The sequence below is a fragment of the Dermochelys coriacea genome, chromosome 9 (genome assembly GCF_009764565.3).
Source record: "Dermochelys coriacea isolate rDerCor1 chromosome 9, rDerCor1.pri.v4, whole genome shotgun sequence".
NCBI lineage: Eukaryota > Metazoa > Chordata > Testudines > Dermochelyidae > Dermochelys > Dermochelys coriacea.
The window spans coordinates 62,729,100-62,751,430 of NC_050076.1; the positions used below are offsets into that span (position 1 = coordinate 62,729,100).

At 49.1% G+C, this 22,331-nt stretch overlaps 1 protein-coding gene across 1 annotated transcript in view; it reads left to right on the plus strand.

Annotated features, from left to right (window-relative positions):
• The window catches only part of ENOX2 (ecto-NOX disulfide-thiol exchanger 2), a 132,471-nt gene that overhangs the window by 68,313 nt on the left and 41,827 nt on the right, over positions 1-22,331 (plus strand). The window contains 3 exon segments of the mRNA XM_043491868.1: positions 1,614-1,820; positions 9,897-10,130; positions 20,187-20,399. Of these exon segments, the coding sequence (XP_043347803.1) occupies positions 1,614-1,820; positions 9,897-10,130; positions 20,187-20,399 (654 nt within the window).

A 22,331-nucleotide genomic window follows, 5' to 3' on the forward strand; every position in this document is an offset into this window, starting at 1 on the left:
CCTGAAATCTGTTTGAAATGAGGGACATGAAAAAAGTATAAAATGGTCTAAAGAAGGAACTTATGCTCTCCCTGCCTCATAGCATAAGAACAAGGGGAAATTCAATTACATTAAAAAGTGGCAAATTAAAAACTGTTAAGAAGAAATATTTTTTCCACATAATACAAGATTAGACTGTGGAACTCATTGCGACAGGTTGTTGGTGAGGCCAAGAATTTAGCAAGATTCAAAGAGGAATTGGACATTTTTATGCATAACACAACTAGCCAGAGCTATCATAGATAATGCTAAAAAGAGAATTGGAAGGGAGATAAAATCTCACATTTAAAACAATCCACGGGGCAGATTATCCCACATCAGCCTACTGTGAGGTTCTTGCACCTTCCTCTGAAGCAGCTGGTGCTGCCACTGCCAGAGATAGGATACTGGACTAGATGGACCTTGGGGCTGATCCTATCCGGCAGTTCCTCTGAAATAAAAGTGGGGCACTGAAAAGAAACATTGGCTGCAGAAGTGATGCTTATAGAAGGGAAGGATCAGAAAGACATAAGACCACAGCAAGCCGTAAAGACCTGTGTATGCTCCATTGGGCAGTTTACTAAGGATGTCATGGCACTCTCAGGTATTGAGGATAGGGTAGTGGCTGTATGTAATGATTGGAGTAGGATGTTCCCCATATAATGTGCTGCACGGAAGAAGGCTCTGAGATATTGGTGGGAGATGAAGCCAGCATGGCTGGGGATCTCTGGAGCTCAACTGTGCTCTTGATGTGCCTGTTCCTGTGGATGTTCCCCTACTGTGTGTGCGAGATACTGAGCCAGCGCAGTCAGCTCTGTCCCACAAAGTACCTCCCAGACCAGGGGAATCCCCAGCTGCCCAGGTCAGAAGGAGCAGGGTGAGATGCTGGTGTCTTCTGTTGCCTGCCAGTTTGTTTTTTTAGTTTGGCTGGATTTCTCCTGTGACCAGAGAATGCAATGGGTATTGATTCTATTGTGGAAAATGGATTTGATGTCTCCATGATTTCAGGTTTTGTATCCATTTCAAGATGTTCTTGTTGTCTTCTCGCTTGAGCAGGATTCTTTGTATTCACATGGAGGGGATAGTTTTAATATGTCATCTTTTCTGGTTCGTTGTTCTAGTGTCAAGATTTTGAAATGATAAATTAAAGACAAGCAAAATAAAAAGCATGTAATGAATATCTTATTTCTTTACTAACGTTGCTGTAGGGACTACTGTGCACCTGCCTTACTGCCCAGGGCTGGGGCACAGCCTTTGGCGGTGTTCATTGCAGTTGGTTTAGTATTATCGGTATCCTTGAAGTGCAGTGCTCTCCAGGAGTGACATGCCTCACATTGACTAGGGGAGTGCTTATTAACACTGGGGAATCCATTCATGGCTCTGAAAGTCCAGGATATACCACCTAGTGAGCAAATTCTGTTTGGTAGGCCCCAGTGAATATCATAAATGCCAGTACTCAGTAAAGTGAGATATACTGGGACTAAGCACATGTTCAAAGAAAGTGATGGTTGGCTCTGAGGACTGATAAGTGGATATGTGGAGCACTTGGAGAGGGACCTTCTAACCTCCAGTATTTTACCTCTTGCCATGTGCAGATCTTCCTCCTCCTGCAACGAGAGAGAGGCCCCCAGGGTGCAAGACAGTGTTTGTAGGAGGACTACCAGAAAACGGGACCGAGCAGATCATTGTGGAGGTTTTTGAGCAGTGTGGAGAGATCATAGCTATTCGGAAGAGTAAAAAGAACTTCTGCCACATCCGCTTTGCTGAGGAATTCATGGTGGACAAGGCACTCTATCTCTCTGGTAGGCACGCCTTTGCTTCGAACGATGGGTTTGGAAATTGGGACAGAGAAATAACTGTTTCTGTGTAGTTTTCTGTGACATGATCTGTTTGTTATTGCTATCTGAAGAGGCATTTCCTCTTGTTCCCCGTGGTTACTTCTCTGACTGCTGTGGGGTTTGACATCCTCATGCTGGTTTAAATATCTGAAAGTGCCTCCTGGAGTCTTGTTCCCCACAAAACTCTGCAGAGTATCAGGATGAAGTGAGCTATCGGCAGAAAAATTCCTCCCGCAGTCCTGTGCATTAATATCCCCTGGGTCTGTTCCAGCAGACTCCCCAAAAGATAAATAAGGGCCATTTAGAATCATAGAATATTAGGATTGGAAGAGACCTCAGGAGGTCATCTGGTCCAATTCCCTGCTCAAAGCAGGACCAACACCAATTAAATTTGAACATTTAAACAGTAACACTTCAACATTTCAGGAATTGGAGCCATAGATGGGGCCTTTGGGTTTCATCAACATCTTTCCAATAACACGTAGAGCTCCAACAGCACAGAGCATTCATCCTATGACACTCTGATCCTCTGGAGCAGTGGTTCTCAACCTATGGCCCAATCAGCATACAGCTGCGGCCCATGTGACATCCTCAGGGCCATACAGGTAGTATATATATTGTGTGGATGTGACCCATGTAACACACAGAGAGCTGCATATGTGGCCCACAGTAGTGGGAGAATCACTGGTCTGGAGTCATCTCCCCTGCCCCCTTTATTGTTTTTTGTGATCCACATATCTCTTTTAGTCATGAAGGTAGCTTTCCTGATGTCAAGAGTCACTGGAGAGTTCCCCTTTACCTGCTTGACTCCATCTGAAGAGGTTTCTCTCCTTACCGTTCCCAGGCTTTATCATTAGGAATTACCCAGTGCCCCTTTGAATGTATTGCATCTGCAGAACTGCATCACTGGGATGTACAAAATCTGATGCACCAGGCTCAGAGCCATCTCCAAAGCAGCAGCTCCTAGTAGTGATGAGTGCGTGCACTGAACTGATCATGTATGGCCATAAAAGGGGGCACCAGCCAGAAAATATCTCAGCTACGTTCCAGTGCTTGTAGGCCGCAGGAGCTGAGCTCCATCAGACCGTTATTTGTTTTCTGCCTTTCCCTTGTTTTATTGAGTAATGTTTAAACTGTGGTTGCTTGGTTGTTTCTCAGCTCACTGCATGAGAGTGGGTGCATATGGTTATAGGGCAAGTAGATGTGTAGAAAGCTTTCCCCTCAAGGATAGGTGGTGGTGCTTGGGGCTTTGTGCAGGGCCCTGAGGCCTCAACGCTTCTAGGGCACCAGCCTCTTTTCATCTGAGACCAACACCAAGTTGTGGTTTTTCAACTAATGCTGGCTCTGCAAGGCTTAAAATTCCCCACATAGACTGCTGTGCAGGAGGCTTGAAATGCCTTGGATCATGTCTCCAGCGAGAGCTATGCTTCACACAGGACGTGGGAGTCGCATCCAGCGTTCCCAAACTGTGCCTGTTCGGCAGATTGTTTGGTGTCTGTTCCTTGTGTGAGGCACAGCTGCACGTGAAACACTTGTGAGCTCTCCAGCCTGACCTTCCTTTTGCCATATTCCAGAAAAAATAAGGTGGCTCCTTGTCCCCAGTCAAAATTCCTTCCTAAAATAGTTTTTAGATTAATTGTCTAAATGGATTAGACTTGTGATGCCATTGGTCAGGGAGCTGTGTCTGGCTGGCTTCTTGCCTTTCCACAAAAGCCAAAGCAACCCTGGTAACTTAAGGAACAGCTCACTTCAAGCTCCTGCTACAGCTGCTGCTTGGAGCTCTATTCATTCTCTCAGTCTTGGCACTGACTTGTCAGTGTCCTTGTCCTAGGAGAGCCGTGTTTGTCTCTGTTTCATTGAGATTTGCTCCTCAGCCCTTTTCCTCCTCACTGTTTTCCCACCGGTGGAGATGGATGGAGGGGATCCTTGTAGGAGACAGAAAGGTTCCATACCAGTGTCAGGGGTTTGTGCTCCACCTTTTCCAATCTTCTCTGTCTTCTCCACAGTTCATTGGTGGTGTTTGTAACATCTCCCAGTCAGACAGAATGGTGCTAAGGTTGTGTATGAATAGAGCTCCATGCAGCAGCTGTAGCAGGGTCTTGATATAGAGGTCTGCTCAGACCTACTTCTAAAGCCCAGCCTGGACCTGAATTTGACCTGAGCCCAGGCTGCTCCCTGCATCAGGCTCAACTTGTTGGGGCTGAGCTGCAGCCGCCAATAACACTTTCCACTCATGCAGAAATGGATTCACTAGCTGGGGCAAAAATCAGGGTAGGCAGAAATCTTTTTTCCTTTTGAATCCCTTGACTAAAGCCCAAGCAACAAGTGTCTGCAGAGAGTGTGTGGGAATCATTAAGGGTGAATACAGAGGTACTGCTGCTGCTGAGCACTCTGTGCGTGGAGCGTGCCAGGTGCTGCTCAGATCAGCACACGTGAAACACCAACCTTACCCAAATGATCCAGCTGGGCTGCCATAAGCTTGAGATGTATTATCCCGTATCCCTGCAAGGAGTATGTGGGGAGATTGGTGAGTTAGGCCACCTCCCGGCCTCTGTACAGTAGATTGTCCAATGTGGCATCCTGTATGGACAGCGAGTAGGCAAGGTAGTGTTCTTCAAGTGATTGCTCATGTTCATTCCAATAGGTGTGTGTGCGCGCCGTGTGCATGATCGTCGGAAAGTTTTTCCCCAGTGGTACCCGTCGGGTTGGCTGTGGAGACCCCTGGAGTGGTGCCTTTATGGTATTGTATATAGGTCCCTGCCGACTTGCCGCCTGCTCAGCTCCTTCTTACCGCCCGTGATGGTTGTTGGAGCAGCTCAGTCTCTTGCATTCGCAAGTGCCTACCTAGTGGTTCCCTTTTCTTAGTTGTATATAGTTGTTAGTTTGTGATATATTAGTTTGTAGATTAGTTGGACTTACTTCGGGGGGCTTCCCCCTCCATTCTAATTTCCCCAGGCACTGGGGCTTGCTTGGTTCCCAGGGATTTAAGGCGTGCGAGAGATGTGCGAAACCTGTGCCCACAGGTGATCCTCACGCTGCCTTTCTCAAGTGTTTAGGAGAGGGCCATCAGACAGATAAGTGCCCAATTTGCAGGAGCTTTAGACCCAGGACTAAGAGAGAGCGGGACTAACATTTGAAGCTCCACCTGATGGAGTCGGCCCTCTGCAGTCGGACGCATCATTGGCATCATCGGGGCGCAGCACCCCAGCCTCGGTGCGGGATGTCCCAGCACTGAAGAAGGACTCCTCCAAGGAGCACTGGCGCCGCTCTCCAACCCATAAGGCCAATACCACCAGGCGGCACCGTTCGCAGTCCCTGGTGCTGCATAAGAAAAAGAAGGCAGACAGGGGTCATTTCCCCATCAAGAAGCCATGAGGGGAGTTCAGCAGGGACCATCCCCCCGACGGGACACCCACGGTCTGGGCCTCAAGACCCCGGCACTGTTGACGGGAGGCCCATCGAGTCCGGTGCTGATGGACTCCCTGAGAGTTTCGCATGATCTCTCTGGCCGCCATCATTCCTTCCCTGGATCTGGGGGACTGGTACACTGCCCTCGACTTGAAAGATGCATACTTCCATATATCCATTATCCCATCCCACAGATGATTCCTGAGATTCGTGGTCAGTGGCCAGCACTGTCAGTTCAGGGTGCTCCTGTTTGGGCTCTTGGCGGCCCCCCAGGTATTCACCAAGTGTATGGTGGTCGTGGCAGCCTTCCTTCGCAGACGTCAGGAGCAAGTATTCCTGTACCTAGACGCCTGGCTCATCAAGGCCGAGTCCCAAGCATGGGCCGCACAGCATGTGTCCCTGGCCCGGGCCACATTCCACGGGCTGGGCCTCATACTTTATATTTCCAAATCCACACTGGCCCCAGTGCAGAGAATCGAATTCATAGGGGCTCTCTTGGAGTCCACACAGGCAAGGGCGTTCCTGCCGGAGTTATACTTCCAAGCACTCATGGACATTATTGAAAACCTTCGCCAGTTTCCCACAACCCCGGCCAGAAATGGCATGAAACTATTGGAGCATTTGGCAGCCTGCACATATGTGGTCCAGTGCGCCAGGTTACGCCTTCGGCCCCTCCAAGTGTGGTTGGCGCGGGTGCACAGGCCGGGCAGGGACTGGCTGGACGTGATACTTACCCTCCCCCCTCGCATCCTCGAGTCCCTCCACTAGTGGCTGCAACCACAAGCTCTGCTAAACCCCATCCTACACTATCCCTAGTCACGGACACCTCAGTGCTCGCTTGGGGAGCGCACCTGGGCAATATCAGAACCCAAGGCCTATGGTCCCACACAGAACTATTGCTGCATATTAATGTAAGGGAGCTGAGGGCCGTTTGGCATGCCAAGCATTCCAGGCCTGCCTGCAGGGCACATGTGTGTTGGTGCTGACAAACAAACAGGGTAGTGCTCGCTCCTCTCCTCTGTGCCAGAAAGCCCTCAAGCTGTGGGATTTTTGCATCACCCACCCGATACATCTAGAGGTGTCGCACTTTCCAGGAGTGCAAAACGAGCTAGCCGACCGCCTCAGCTGCTTGTTTCACGGTCACTCGATTTTCCAGAGATGGGTCTTTTCCCCATGTAGACCAGTTTGCAGTGCAGAGCAACAGGAAGTGCCGGCGATTCTGCTCATTTCTGAAGCACAGCCCAGGCTCCTTCGTGGATGCCTTTCACCTTTCATGGGCGAGTCACCCACCCTTCCCTCTCATACACAAAGTCCTCCGCAAGACTCACCAGGACGGTGCTTCCTTGATCCTCATAGTGCCAGCGTGGCCCCGCCAGCATGGGTTCATCATGCTGTTGAACCTCTCAGTGGACAGACCAGTGGCGCTTCCTGTGTGCCTGACCCTAATCACACAGGACCACGGCTGTCTGCAACACCCCAATCTGGAATTCCTCCACCTCATGGCTAGGAAACTCCATGGCTGAACCCTCTTGAGTTTCAGTGTTCGGACCCATTGAGGGAGGTCCTGCTGGGAAGTAGGAAACCCTCCACTCGTGCCACGTACCCGGCAAAGTGGAAGCCTTTTTCCATTTGGTCTCGGCAAAAGGGAACCGAACCGCAGCTACCTCCAATTCCCCTTATTTTGGACTATCTGTTATACCTTAAGCAGTAGGGGTTAGCAATATCATCTCTAAGGGTACACCTTGCTGCTATTTTGGCCTTTCTTCCAGGGGCAGCGGATGGGTCAGTGTTCGACAATCCCATGGTGGGCAGGTTTCTCAGGGGCTTAGACAGACTTTATCCCCAGGTACAATGGCCCATTCCCCATTGGGACCTCAACCTGGTCCTGTCCGCACTCACGGGGCCCCCGTTCGAACCCGTGGCAACCTGCCCTCTGTCCTACCTCTCTTGGAAGGTGGCCTTTCTAGTGGCCATAACCTCGGCCAGAAGGATATCCGAGCTCAGAGTGCTGACTTCCAAACCACCCTATATGGTCTTTTATAAAGACAAGGTGCAGCTACACCCTCACCCTGCATTTCTGTGTATGTGAACCAAGACATATTTTTACCTGTGTTCTTCCCTAAATCCCATGCCAGTAGCAGGGAGCACATGTTCCATTCCCTGGATGTTAGGCTTGCCCTAGCATTCTACATTGAGCGCACAAAGCCATTTTGTAAGTCACCACAGCTCTTTATTGCAATCGCAGAAAGGATGAGGGGGCTTCCAATCTCGTCCCAGCGTATTTCATCATGGATCATGTCCTGTATCAGGACTTGCTACGACCTGGCAAAAATTTCAGCCCCTTAGCCTAGGGTGCACTCCATGGGAGCGCAAGTGTTGTCCGCAGCACTGCTGACGCAGGTCCCCATCTGGGACATATGAATGGCAGCAACGTGGTCTTCCATCCACACCTTCATGTCACACTACGCCATTACCCAGCAGGCGAGGGATGCTGCAGCCTTTGGCAGGGCAGTCCTGCACTCAGCAACCAGGTAAACTCCAATCCCTCCCCCAGGGAAACTGCTTGGAAGTCACCTATTGGAATGCACACAAGCAATCACTCAAGGAAGAAAAAATGGTTACCTGCCTTTCGTAACTGTTGTTCTTCGAGATGTGCTGCTCATGTCCATTCCAAATCCTGCCCGCCTCCCCCCTGTTGGAGTATTCCGGCAAGAAGGAACTGAGCAGGCAGTAGGTCGGCCAGGACCTATATACACTGCCGTAAAGGCACCACTCCAGAGGTCTCCACAGCCGACCCGACGGGTATCACTAGGGGAAAAACCTTCTGATGATTGTGCATGCAGTGTGTCACACACCTATTGGAATGGACATGAGCAACACATTTCGAAGAACAACAGTTACGAAAGGTAGGTAACCATTTTTTATTGCTGGGACTTTGCAATGACAGTTCAGGGCAACCTTAAAAATAAACGCCTGATGCAGGATTTCCCACACAGTGCAGGACACATGAGAGGTATGAGCACAGCTAATCCAAACCCGACCCGAGAGTGCTGAGTCATTTTCAGATCTGACCTAACCCCGATACTTCCACCCAAACTTGTGTCAGCGCCGCCACCATTGCCTTGTCCTGGGGGCTCAGCCTGGTGGGGTGTCCTGCTTCGCACACTTCATGCCTATGATCCATCTCCAGCTGCCTCCTGCCTATGGTGCCAGCATGGTGGCTGGGACTGCATGCCATAGTCCTTCTGGCTGCTGCTGCCTCACCACAGTCTGTGTGCTGCGGAGTGAGAGGCTCTGCAACTCGCTGGCATGCTTGCTCTGCAGCACACGCAGCTTAATGAGATAGCAGTGGCAGCTGCGCAGATCCCACGGGCAGGAGGAGGTGATCAGAGACCACTCAACCAGCTCCAATGCTGACTGTCTCAGGCTGTTTTCACACCCGACTCGAACCCAACACTTGTTGTCAGGTCCTGTCAGGTTGCAAGGCTCTAGTTGTTTGTGCAGAATATTAGAAGGATGTGTGAAGGACCCAAGGTGGTTTCTGAATGCTCCTCCATGCAAGCTCAGTCCCATACACAAATGGGTGTGTTTCTGGTCTAATGCTCATTGCTTGGATACGGCACGTACACGAGCCCAGACAGGGCAAGGTGGATGTTGAATTCTGCCTAGCAGACGGTGCCAGTTGATGTGAAGTTGACAGCATCAAACATGTGACGATTGCTCTTAACTCTCTAGCTGCTGTCTCTGTTTCTCTCTGGCAGGAGAGGCTCCAGGTGCGTTGTGCCCTATACTGTAATCACTGTTACTGGTTGATTGGGTAGCTTTGTGGAACCAAAAGGCAGTCTCTGTTGTGCTGTATGAGCTAGAGCAGGGTGGGCAAACTTTTTGGCCTGAGGGCCACATCGGGGCGTGAAATTGTATGGAGGGCCGGGTAGGGAAGGCTGTGCCCCCCAAACAGCCTGGCCCCTGCCCCCTATTTGCTCCCTCCCACTTCCCGCCCCCGACTGTCCCCCTCAGAACCCCCAACCTCCCCGCTCCTTGTCCCCTGACCACCCCCTCCTGGGACCCCTGCCCAAACTACCCCCCCGGGATCCCACCCCCTATCCAACCCCCCACTGTCCCCTGACTGCCCCAACCTATCCACACCCCCGCCCCCTGACAAGCCCCCCGGGACTCCCACGCCCTATCCAACCCTCCCTGTTTCCCGACCCCTGACCGCCCCAGAACCTGCGTCCCATCCAACCCCCCTGTCCCCTAACTGCGCCCCAGAAGCCCCCGCCACTAAGTGCCCCCTGCTCCCTGTCCCCTGACTGCCCCCCCAAGACCCCCAGCCCAACCCCCACACCACTGTGCACGCGCACCGCCGCCACCCCCTTACCATGCTGCTCAGAGCGGCAGGAGCTCGCAGCGCTGCTGCCCGCGTGGTGACGTGGCTGCAGGGGAGGGGAGACAGCGGGGGAGGGGCCAAGGATTAGCCTCCTGGGCCAGGAGCTAAGGGGCTGCGTAGGATGGTCCTGCAGGCCAGATGTGGCCCGCGGGCCATAGTTTGCCCACCTCTGAGCTAGAGGCACAATCACCATATGGGTTAGTTATTGTACAAGCTGTCTTTGAATTTTTTGTTGTGACGATTAGGTTATCGTATCAGACTAGGCTCCAGCACCGACAAAAAGGATACTGGACGCCTCCATGTGGACTTTGCTCAGGCTCGGGATGATCTGTATGAGTGGGAGTGTAAACAGCGGATGCTGGCACGAGAGGAGCGCCATCGCAGAAGAATGGAGGAGGAGAGATTCTGTCCTCCTTCTCCACCCCCTGTTGTCCACTACTCTGACCACGAGTGCAGCATTGTTGCTGAAAAGCTGAAAGGTATGTAGTTCTGCAGACTGGTTGTTTTTCATAGCAAATAATAAGAAATGAAACACACCCAGATTTCAGTGGCTTCCTTTACTAGACTGACTAACACCACCATCTGGTACCCTGTAACGGGATGTCTACCCCTCACAAGGCAGGACTGATAAAGTAGAATAATTAGCCTGATAGGCTGCATCTGGGGAAGAGCCAAGGCCTGGAAGAACTGAGAGAAGATGGACTCCATCTGGGGGAACAGGAGGGACTGGTATAAAACCAGGAAGTTGGCAGCAGAAAAGGGCTTCAGGGAAAATAGTCTGCAGTCAGTCCCTGAGAGAAGGGAGCTGTGTTTGGGTCTACGGTGCCAAGCAGCCTGAAGTTCCTATCTGGGAGGAGGGAGGTTGGGCTGCTCAACATGAGGGAGAGGAGGGAGGAGCCAGAAGCAGAGCTGAGAAGTAGGAAATTGTAGGAAGGAGTTCAGGGGAAGAGTAATATGGTCAGGCAGTGAGCAGGCCACCGTTGCTAGTGATAAATAGGTCCGCTACTAGCCACTGGAGGAGTGGCACAGTCAGGGCAGTGAAGGGGAGCTTGCCGTTTTGTATAGAGGGATTTTTGCGTTATGGGGTATTTGTATTCCCCTGTCTTGATGACTGGCTCCTAGCAGTGCAATCCAGAGATGAAGTTTGGATCTCGACCTCCATGTTGCTCAGATGCCTTTCCTCCCGAGAAGTCAGAGCCAGTGTCGAAAAATCAACTTTGATTCCCGCACAGTCCCGAGTTTTCAGAGAGGCCTCCATCAATTCAGTTTCAGCATGAGCTTACCTACAAAAGGACAGATTCCAGACTCTGCAAGAACTCATGACCCAAGTAGTCAACATTTCATCTGTCCTGGTCAGAACTTGCCTATCCCTTCTTGGCCACATGGCAGCCTGCATATATGTCACCGCCTTCGCTTGCCTCCACCTTTTTTGCCTCCAGATTTGTCTCCAGGGAGTTTACTTGTCCATGCAGCACACTAGGGACCTTCTGATGACAGTCCCCACTCGAGGTGCTCTCTTCCCTCTCGTGCTGGACGGACTCGTGACATACCTGTGTGAGGATTCCCTTCCTCCGAGGACAGGACAATCATCACACACACATCCCTCATAGTATGGGGAACACACATGGGAGACCACATGATGCAAGGCACGTGGGCCCCCGAGGAATCCTGGATGTATATCAACATCCTGGAATTCTGGGCAGTATAGAGAGCATGTCAAGCTTTTCTCCCATTCACCCACTCCCATCGTGTTCTCATCATGTCAGACTACGCTACCACCGTTTATGTCATCAACCAACAAGGGGACACAAAATCAATAATGTGCTGTGACACTTTTGCATTTTTATGTCTGATTTTGTAATAAGAACTTTTTCATTTTTACCATAGAATTATAAAATAAACCAATTGGAATATAAATATTGTATTTCCTTTTCAGTGTATAGTATATACAGCAGGATAAACAAGTCGTCTATATGAAATTTTAGTTTGTACTGACTTCGCTAGTGCTTTTTTTGTAGTCTGTTATAAAACTAGGCAAATATCAAGATGAGTTGATGTATCCCCTGGAAGATCTCTGCGTACACCCAGGGGTACCCATGGTTTAGAACCACTGCATTACGCTATGCTATCAGTTGTCAGGACTGTCTCCAGCCCTCGGCGTGAGGGCCCATTCCACGAGAGCCCAGGCATCCATCGGGGCACCCTCCACAATGTGCTGCTTAGAGACACATGTATGGTGGCCTCATGGAGTTTGGTACATACCTTTGCTACACATTACGGCTTGGTTCAGAACTCTGCAACATGATGCCTCATTCAGCACAGCTGCCCTCCACACCACTCTTCCAAATTATGTACTGCTTGTTAATACCCTCAGTGGAATACAATCGGGACCATTACTCAAAGAAGAAGAGGAGGTTAGTTACCTGTAAGTGGAGGTTTTTCGAGATGTGTAGCCCTATCTATATTCCTTTTGCCGCCCTCCTTCCCCTCTGCTGCAGATCTGTTGGATTTGCGGCGGTGAAGGAACTGGAGACTGTCCATCTGACCTGTCTGTTATCACCTCAAATTAAACCATGAAGCGAAGCAAGGGCAGACCAACAGACACTACTACTTCCAAATTCTACAGCTCTGGATGCATAGGACCCCTGGAAGCTCAGATACTCTGATCAGCAGCTGGAGTCTGCCAGGATGCTCTCTTGCCAGGATGACTCTTCAACTCCTGAAAGGATTCCATATGCAGAGCATAAATACTCAGATCTCTGGAAGATCTGCAGATTCTGGAGTACACAACACAGAGCTCTGAGTGTTGTGTGGTGACTCCATTAAAAAGCTAAGCCTTGGCAATGGCTTTGGGTTCTCTCACAATGTCATCTGACAAAGGCAGTCTGGCTTCTCTCCTACACATCTGCAGGTTTCTTCAAGCAGTGACAAAGGTTTGCTTTCTGTTAAAGCTCCTGTATTAGCTGGAAGCTAAACCTCGTTATGGAACACTTCACAGAGCAGCCCTTTCAGCTGATGGTTAACTCATGATATTTCCTCTCTATCAAAGTTGCCTGCTTAATGCCAATCACATCTGCTTGAAGGATTAGCAAGTTAAATGCACTGTCTGTCAAGAGGCTTTTCTGCAGCTTTCCCCCAAAAGTAATACTCAGATTTCCTACCTAAAATCCATTCTCTTCATCAGCTCAATCAGGACTTCATTCTGACCTGAGCCCTCTCATCCTCAGGAGATAGAGATGGCACCATTTGGATGTTAGCAGGGCCATCAAGTTCATCTTGGGTGGACAAAGTCTTTCAGGAAATTGGATATTTGGTCCATCGCATATGTCACCAAGAACAAGGCACTAGAAGTTTCTGAGACACCCTTCTCTAGGTAGAATTGAACATGTTTGTGGTTATTTAGGGGTTAAAGCCAGGGAAATTTTCAGCTGAAGTGGTGACGCTTTCCAGGCTAATGTGGGAGGAGCAGCAAAGGCATCAAGACATTAACAGCTACATTTGTGGTCTTGGGGGTAGGCTAACTGACTTAATGTAGTAAACTCTCTGCTATGAAAAGACACATTTACAACTAAGTTAAGTGATCTGGTTTTGTGTGGCATAAATCTACGTAGGGCATATATATTACACAGGCCCAGATTTTCAAAATCTAGTGGCATTGGGTGCCCAACTTGCGACTCCTTAAACCGGCCTGAATCTGAGGGGGCGAGGGTGCTCAGCACTTTCTGAAAATCAGCTGCTTTCAGGTGTCTCATGTTGGGCACCTAACATCACTAGAGACTTTTAAAAATTTGGGCTGCAGTTTCCCAGCTGGTCAGCATGGCACCGCTGCTGCCTAGCAAGAGCCAGTTCCTCCACCCAACAGCTAGAGGTGTGACATAGTCTGAGAACAGCAACCCCTTTCACAAAGGCTAGACAATAGCCTTCATCTGGCAAGTACTCTCAGTTACTGTTACCTTAGGCAGATATGACCCAGTGACCTAGAGGTAAACAGCTTTTGTGGCCAAGCGTCCCCCTGAACTAACCATTCACCGGTCCCCTGAGTCAGGCACTCCCCAGCACCTTGCCCTTGAGCCAGTCACTCACCAATTCCTGGGCCAGCCGTTCACCAGTCCTCTGAGCCAGGGACACCCTGTTGCCCATCCCTGAGCCAGCCACTCACTTGCTCCTCAGCCAGCCTTTTGCCAATCCCGAGTCAACCACTCACCAGAGTTGGTTGATTGTAACATATATTATTGTTTTATAATAGCCTGAAAGTGACATTCCTTGCTAAACTAATTTTGCATTAAGTAAACATTAAGCTAAATCTTCATGCCTTTACTCAGGCAAGCTGTCTTTGAGTCAGTGGGCATTTTGCCAGGGCAAAGGGTGACTAAAACTGGATAGGTATTTGAGGGTTTGAGCCATGCCTTTGTATTGTCTCTTCAGTAGAGCTGCACTTAACCCAACTCTGCTCCAGCACAATGGTTGTGAGCTAGCTGGGGGCCTTGCCTTCCTCTGTATTGTATTGCAGCAACTGCTTTTTCTTCTTGATTTCTCTGCTGCAAAACTATATATAATTCTGAGGACAATTCAGATAATTTTAAGACAGGTTAGGCCTAAGGCCTAATGTTATGCAGTTGCCCTTTAAAATATGGTCATGATTGGAGAATATTTACAAAAATCCTAGTAGCTAGCCAGATTCATAAATTATCATCAAATACAGAGAAACCACAAAACCTCTAAGATAATCTTTGCAAAGCATGCTTTCCATAAATTGCTGTTCTGGTGACCCCCATGTATTTGATACTTGACTGAAAGCTGGTCATTTTGTGTTTTGAGGAATCTAATCCAGCTAGACTAAGGGTATGTCTACACTACGAAATTAGGTCGAATTTCTAAAAGTCGATTTTTTAGAAAGTAATTTGATACAGTCGATTGTGTGTGTCCCCACTAAGCGCATTAAGTCGGCGGAGTGTGTCCACAGTACTGAGGCTAGTGTCAACTTTTGGAGCGTTGCACTGGGGGTAGCTATCCCACAGTTCCTGCAGTCTCCACCGCCCATTGGAATTCTGGGTTAAGCTCCCAATGCCTGATGAGGCAAAAACATTGTCGCAGGTGGTTTTGGGTACATGTCGTCAGTCGCCCCTCCCTCTGTGAAAGCAACGGCAGACAATTGTTTCGCGTCTTTTTTCCGTGCAGGTGCCATACTGCTTTCAGCAAATGGTGCAATAGGACTGCTAACAGTCGTCATTGAACCACCACTTCCGCTGCCACTCTGCTCTCCTGCTCTCCTGATGCTATGAATCCACCTCGCAGGTCCTCTATATGACCATCGTCATCCACCACTTCCACTGCCACTCTGCTCTCCTGGTGGTCTCGCAGGGCTGCTTCCACTGCAACTCTGCTCGGCTGCTCTTGTCTCGCCATACCATGGCAAGCGTGCAGCCTGTTCAGCTGTTGTGTCCTGACAGCAGATGATGCAGTAGGTCTGCAAAACTGGTCATCTAACTACCGCTTCTCTTGCAACTCTGCTCTCCTGCAGACACCATACCACTGCAAGCATGCAGCCTGCTCAGATCGCTGCGGCAGTTATGAGCATTGTAAACACCTCGCACATTATCATGCAGTATCTGCAGAACCGGAACCTGCAAAAGCAGGCGAGCAGGCGATGGCAGCACGGTGATGAGAGTGATGAGGACATGGACACAGACTTCTCTCAAAGCACGGGCTCTGACAATTTGGCCATCCTGGTGGCAATGGGGCAGGCTCATGCTGTGGAACGCTGATTCTGGGCCCGGGAAACAAGCACAAACTGGTGGGACCGCGTAGTGTTGCAGGTCTGGGATGATTCCCGGTGGCTGCGAAACTTTCGCATGCATAAGGACACTTTCATGGAACTTTGTGACTTGCTTTCCCCTGCCCTGAAGCGCAAGAATACCAAGATGAGAGCAGCCCTCACAGTTCACAAGCGAGTGGCGATAGCCCTGTGGAAGCTTGCAACGCCAGACAGCTACCGGTCAGTCGGGAATCAATTTGGAGTGGGCAAATCTACTGTGGGGGCTGCTGTGATCCAAGTAGCCAACGCAATTACTGAGCTGCTGCTATCAAGGGTAGTGACTCTGGGAAATGTGCAGGTCATAGTGGATGGCTTTGCTGCAATGGGATTCCCTAACTGTGATGGGGCAATAGATGGAACATGTATCCCTATCTTGGGACCAGAGCACCAAGGCAGCCATTACATAAACTGAAAGGGGTACTTTTCAATGGTGCTGCAAGCACTGGTGGATCACAAGGCACATTTTTACCAAAATCAATGTAGGATTGCTGGGAAAGGTACATGATGCTCGCATCTTCAGAAACTCTGGTCTATATAAAGAAAAGGAGTACTTGTGGCACCTTAGAGACTAACAAATTTATTAGAGCATAAGCTTTCGTGAGCTACAGCTCACTTCATCGAAGCTTATGCTCTAATAAATTTGTTAGTCTCTAAGGTGCCACAAGTACTCCTTTTCTTTTTGCGAATACAGACTAACACGGCTGCTACTCTGAAATCTGGTCTGTATGAACAGCTGCAGCAAGGGATTTACTTTCCAGACCAGAAAATAACCATTGGGAATGTTGAAATGCCTATAGTTATCCTTGGGTACCCAGCCTACTCCTTAATGCCATGGCTCATGAAGCCATACACAGGCACCCTGGACAGTAGTCAGGAGCTGTTCAACTACAGGCTGAGCAAGTGCAGAATGGTGGTAGAATGTGCATTTGGACTTTTAAAAGCACACTGGCACAGTTTACTGACTCGGTTAGACCTCAATGAAACCAATATTCCCATTGTTATTACTGCTTGCTGTGTGCTCCACAATATCTGTGAGAGTAAGGGGGAGATGTTTATGGTGGGGTGGGAAGTTGAGGCAAATTGCCTGGCTGCTGATTACGTGCAGCCAGACACCAGGGCGGTTAGAAGAGCACAGCAGGGCGCGCTGTGCATCAGAGAAGTTTTGAAAACCAGTTTCATGGCTGAGCAGACTACGGTATGACAGTTCTGTTTATTTCTCTTTGATGAAAACCCACCCCCTTGGTTCACTCTGCTTCCCTGTAAACTAAGCACCTTCCCCTCCCTCCTTTGATCACCGCTTGCAGAGACACTAAAGTCATTGTAGTTTCAAATTCATGCATTCTTTATTAATTTGTCACACAAATAGGGGGATAACTGCCAAGGTAGCCCGGGAGGGGTGGGAGAGGAGGAAAGCACCAGGTGGGGTGGGGGAGGAGGGAAGGACAAGGCCACACTGCACTTCAGAACTTATTGAATGCCAGTCTTCTGTTGCTTGGAAGTCTTCTGGGGTGGAGTGGTTGGGTGCCCGGAACCCCCTCCCCTGTGTTCTTGGGCATCTGGATGAGGAGGCTTTGGAACTTGGGGAGGAGGGCGGTTGGTTACATAGAGGCTGCAGTGGTCGTCTGTGCCTTTCTTGAATCTCAACCATATGCCGAAGCATATCAGTTTGCCCCTCCAGTAGCCTCAGCATTGCATCCTGCCTCCTTTCATCATGCTGCCGCCACCTTTCCTCTTGATCCTGCCACCTCTCCTGTTGCTCCCGCCACTTGTCCTCTCGTGCGTCCCTCCTGTCCTCGCATTCATTTTGTGCTTTTTTTGGACTCTGTCATTGTCTGCCTCCACGCGTTCTGCTGGGCTCTTTCAGTTTGGGTGGACTGCATGAGCTCAGAGAACATTTCATTGTGAGTGCGTTTTTTTCGCCTTCTTATCTGTGCTAGCCTCTGGGACGGAGATGCTAGTCGCAGTGTTGAAACATTTGCAGCTGTGGGAGGAAAAAAAGGGAGATTAAAATTGAAAAAGACACATTGGCCATTGAAAAGGAGGGGCTGATGTTTTTGGGTTAACATGTAGCACAAACCCAACTAACCCCCCCAGACACACACACCCAATTCTCTTGGGTGATCGCTTCACCCCTCCTCCCACTGCGTGGCTAACAGCAGGGATGATTTCTTTTCAGCCACAGGCAAACAGCCTAGCAGGAACGGCCACCTCTGAATGTCCCCTTAATAAAATTCCCCTATTTCAACCAGGTGACCATGAATGATATCACTCTCCCGAGGATAACACAGAGAGATAAAGAATGGATGTTGCTTGAATGCCAGTAAACACTGGGACCACATGCTACCATGCTTTCTTATGCAATGATTCCAGACTACATGCTACTGACCTGCCGTGGTAAAGTGTCCTACCATGGAGGAAGCAATAAGGCTGCCCTCCCCAGAAACCGTTTGCAAAGGCTTTGGGACTACCTCCAGGAGAGCTTCATTGAGATGTCCCTGGAGGATTTCTGCTCCATCCCCAGACATGTTGGACCTTGGAGTATTGGTTGATCATAGGATGACTTTGAGCTGCCAATGTGATATGGCTGTGAAAAAAGCTAATGCGGTTTTGGGATGCATCAGGAGAGGCATTTCCAGTAGGGATAAGGAGGTTTTAGTACCATTATACAAGGCACTGGTGAGACCTCACCTAGAATACTGTGTGCAGTTCTGGTCTCCCATGTTTAAAAAGGATGAATTCAAACTGGAGCAGGTACAGAGAAGGGCTACTAGGATGATCCGAGGAATGGAAAACTTGTCTTATGAAAGGAGACATAAGGAGCTTGGCTTGTTTAGCCTAACTAAAAGAAGGTTGAGGGGAGATAGATTGCTCTCTATAAATATATCAGAGGGATAAATACAGGAGAGGGAGAGGAATTATTTCAGCTCAGCACCAATGTGGACACAAGAACAAATGGGTATAAACTGGCCACCAGGAAGTTTAGACTTGAAATCAGATGAAGGTTTTTAACCATCAGAGGAGTGAAGTTTTGGAATAGCCTTCCAAGGGAAGCAGTGGGGGCAAAAGATCTATCTGGTTTTAAGATTCTACTTGATAAGTTTATGGAGGAGATGGTATGATGGGATAATGGGATTTTGGTAAGTAATTGATCTTTAAATATTCAGGATAAATAGGACTAATCCCCTGAGATGGGATATTAGATGGATGGGATCTGAGTTATCCAGGAAAGAATTTTCTGTAGTGTCTGGCTGGTGAATCTTGCCCATATGCTCAGGGTTTAGCTGATTGCCATATTTGGGGTCGGGAAGGAATTTTCCTCCAGGGCAGATTGGAGAGGCCCTGGAGCTTTTTCGCCTTCCTCTGTAGCATGGGGCATGGTTGACTTGAGGGAGGCTTCTCTGCTCCTTGAAGTCTTTGAACCATGATTTAAGGACTTCAATAGCTCAGACATGGGTGAGGTTTTTCATAGGAGTGGGTGGGTGAGATTCTGTGGCCTGCGCTGTGCAGGAGGTCGGACTAGATGATCAGAATGGTCCCTTCTGACCTTAGTATCTATGAATCTATGTTAAAAGACTTTTCCAGTAGCTGTACTGGCCGCGAATGCATCCCAAGTCTTCAGGGAAAATTAATCATTAAACATACTTGCTTTTAAACTATGTATTATATTTACAAAGGTACACTCACCAGAGGTGCCTTCTCCTCCTTCAAGGTCTAGGAGCCCTGGTTGGGAGGGTACTAAATCGGATGATAAACAGTTTCTGGCTGTTGGGGAGAATGGTTTCTCTGCTTGCCTGGTGTGTGCTATCTTCAACCTCCCCCTCCCCATCATCTTCCTTGTCCCCAAAATCCTCATCCCTGTTAAGTGAGACTCCCTTGCAGGAGTCCACATACAGGTGTGGGATAGTTATAGGGGTACCCCCTAGAATTGCATGCAGCTCATCATAGAAGTGGCATGTCTAGGGCTCTGACCCCAAGTGGACATTTGCTTCTTGGGTTTTTTGGTAGGCTTACCTGAGCTCCTTAAGTTTCACGCGGCACTGCTATGGGTCCCTGTGATAGCCTCTGTCCTTCATGCCCTTGGAGATTTTTTCAAATACTTTGGCATTTCGTCTTTTTGAATGGAGTTCTGATAGCATGGATTCATCTCCCCATATAGCGATCAGATCCAGTACCTCCCGTTCAGTCCATGGTGGAACTCTTTTGTGATTCTGGGACTCCATGGTCACCTCTGCTGATGAGATCTGCATGGTCACCTTTGCTGATCAGCTTGCTACGCTGGCCAAACAGGAAATGAAATTCAAAAGTTTGCGGGGCTTTTCCTGTCTACCTGGCCAGTGCATTTGAGTTGAGAGTGCTATCCAGAGCGGTCACAATGGAGCACTGTGGGATAGCTCCCGGAGGCCAATACCGTCGAATTGTGTCCACACTAACCCAAATTTTACCCGGCGATGTTGATTTCAGTGCTAATCCCCTTGTCGGGGAGGAGTACAGAAATCGATTTTAAGAGCCCATTAAGTTGACAAAAATGGCTTTGTTGTGTGGACGGGTGCAGGGTTAAATCGATCTAACGCTGCTAAATTCAACCTAAACTCATTGTGTAGACCAGGGCTAAGCAAATAGTTCAGTGCTGACTGCTGGGAAGGTGGCTGCTGAACAGATGAGCCACTGGAAATGACTCTGCAGATTTTGCCTGTTCTAAAGATTTTCTATTTTGACCCAGATGATTCCAAGTTCTTGGAAGCAGTGCAGACCTTGGTGACCTGGATAGAACGTGGGGAAGTGAACAGGCGGAGTGCAAACAACTTCTACTCCATGATCCAGTCAGCTAACAGCCACATTCGCAGATTGATGAACGAGAAAGCAGCCCATGAGAAAGAGATGGAGGAAGCTAAGGAGAAGTTTAAGCTTGCTCTCTCAGGGATTCTAGTTCAGTGTGAGTAGTATTTCTGCACTGAGCATTGTTCATGTATTACTGGGAGATTTTTTTGTTTTTGAGGGGGTGCAGCAAATTCAGCAAGACCCCAGAAAATATAATCACCATGACTGGACAAATACAGTTAATTTACAGATGTATGTCATTTACCTCCATAAACTTCTGGTGTATCGTGGAGGAAGCATTTACGCACAGGAGAATGAACTCCTCATTTGTTCTCTCTTAAATATATTCTGTTAATTATTCTACTGTAGCAATGCCCAACATTCTGCGCCTTTGTGTGCAGTCAAGGTAAGTCCCCAGCAGCCCAGTGTCTCGGTGCAATATTCAGGATTGACTCACCAAAGGTAGGATGTAACAGAATGTTTTCAAAGCCCTGTTTTATAGAAAGAGGCTCCATGAATAGGAAATTAAATACATTTCTCATGGTGATGTAGGACCAAATTTTAAACTAGTGCCTTTTACATTTGGTTTTCCTTTCATGCTTAATCTTGTTTAATCTTGATTCAGATTTTTTTCTATTCTTAACATAAACAAATATGGGCATTAAACAGGAGATGCAATGTTTTCTGCAGAGTAAGTAGTAACAGAGAGAGCAGGAAGCATTGTGTAATTAGTCAGAGGCAGCTCACGGCCAATAATTAAAAATTCACAGAAACCCGTGACCTGTCCTTGACTTTTACTAAAAATACCATGACAAAATGGGTAGCCTGGGCAGCTGGGGAGGTTGGAGGGGGAAGGGAGGCAGGGAACTCCAAGGTCCCCCGCCCCGCTGCAGCAGCCTGGAGCTCCATGGATCCCCCACGAGGGCAGCAGTGGGAGCAGTGGGATCCTCCCTGCCGCCCGCGGGATTCCCCCTGCCACTCATTGCAACCAGAACCAGCGGGGATTCCCCCTGCTGCAGGTCCCTTCTGCTGCCCATGGCAGTGGGGAGCGACGGAGATCCCTTTTGCCATCAGCAGGAGTGGGGAATCCCCCCTGCCGCCGGGACCTCCTGCTGCCCTGGGGGGAAGGGAGTGGTGGGGGTCCACCTTGCCACCTGCAGTGGTCGGGAGCAGTTGGGATTTCCCCTGCTGCTGGGTCCCCCCTGTTGTCTATGGTGGCCGGCAGAGGTGGGGAGCTGCAGGGTTCCCCCTTGCCACTTGCGGTGGCTGGAAGCTGCGGGGGTACCTCGCAGTTCAGTGCCTCCACACGTGGCAGGGGACCTTGCAGCTCCCAGCCGGCACTGGCTGAAGTCACAGATGTCTTTGGAAGTCATGGATTCTGTGACCTCCATGACTAAATTACAGCCTTAGTAATTAGTCATTATAACACACCCATTAGTATTCTTATTACAGCTGCACTGGTTAGTCTAAAACTCAGTGTACTCTAGAGTTTTATTTCATAAGAATCATGCCCACTACAGCAGGCCAAATATACAAAGCCAATTCTAGCTGTGCTTCTTGTTGTGAGGAGAATTCTACCCCCTTGCAGGGGGAGATCACATACTTCCTTTAAAAACTTCTCCAAAAATTGGCAGGAAAAACATTTTGAAAGAATGACTCCGGAGCCCTGGTTTGACAGGTGAGTGTCCAGGGAAAGGAGAGAGCTTCCTGGTTTTGCTGCCCTTTGGTGGAAGACCCTTCCCTGTGCTTATTTGGGTGGTGTGTTATAATGTCCAGGTTATGCCTCTGTGCTTTGGGACTGAAACAATGGCACAGAAGAACATCCATAATGCAAGCTACACAATCCTTCCATTCTAAAGAGTGCGAGACCCTGTTCTACTGGATTCCCAGGAAATCCCCTGTTTGACTTGTTGGCTCCACCTATACAATGTATGCTTCGTGCATTTAAACCTATCTCACTTTTGTTCTGTTGAGAATGACTCTGGCTTCCCCAGTTGTTAATAACTTGAGAGACACTTTGGCTCTGGCCTTCTGGAGTCCCCTCTTT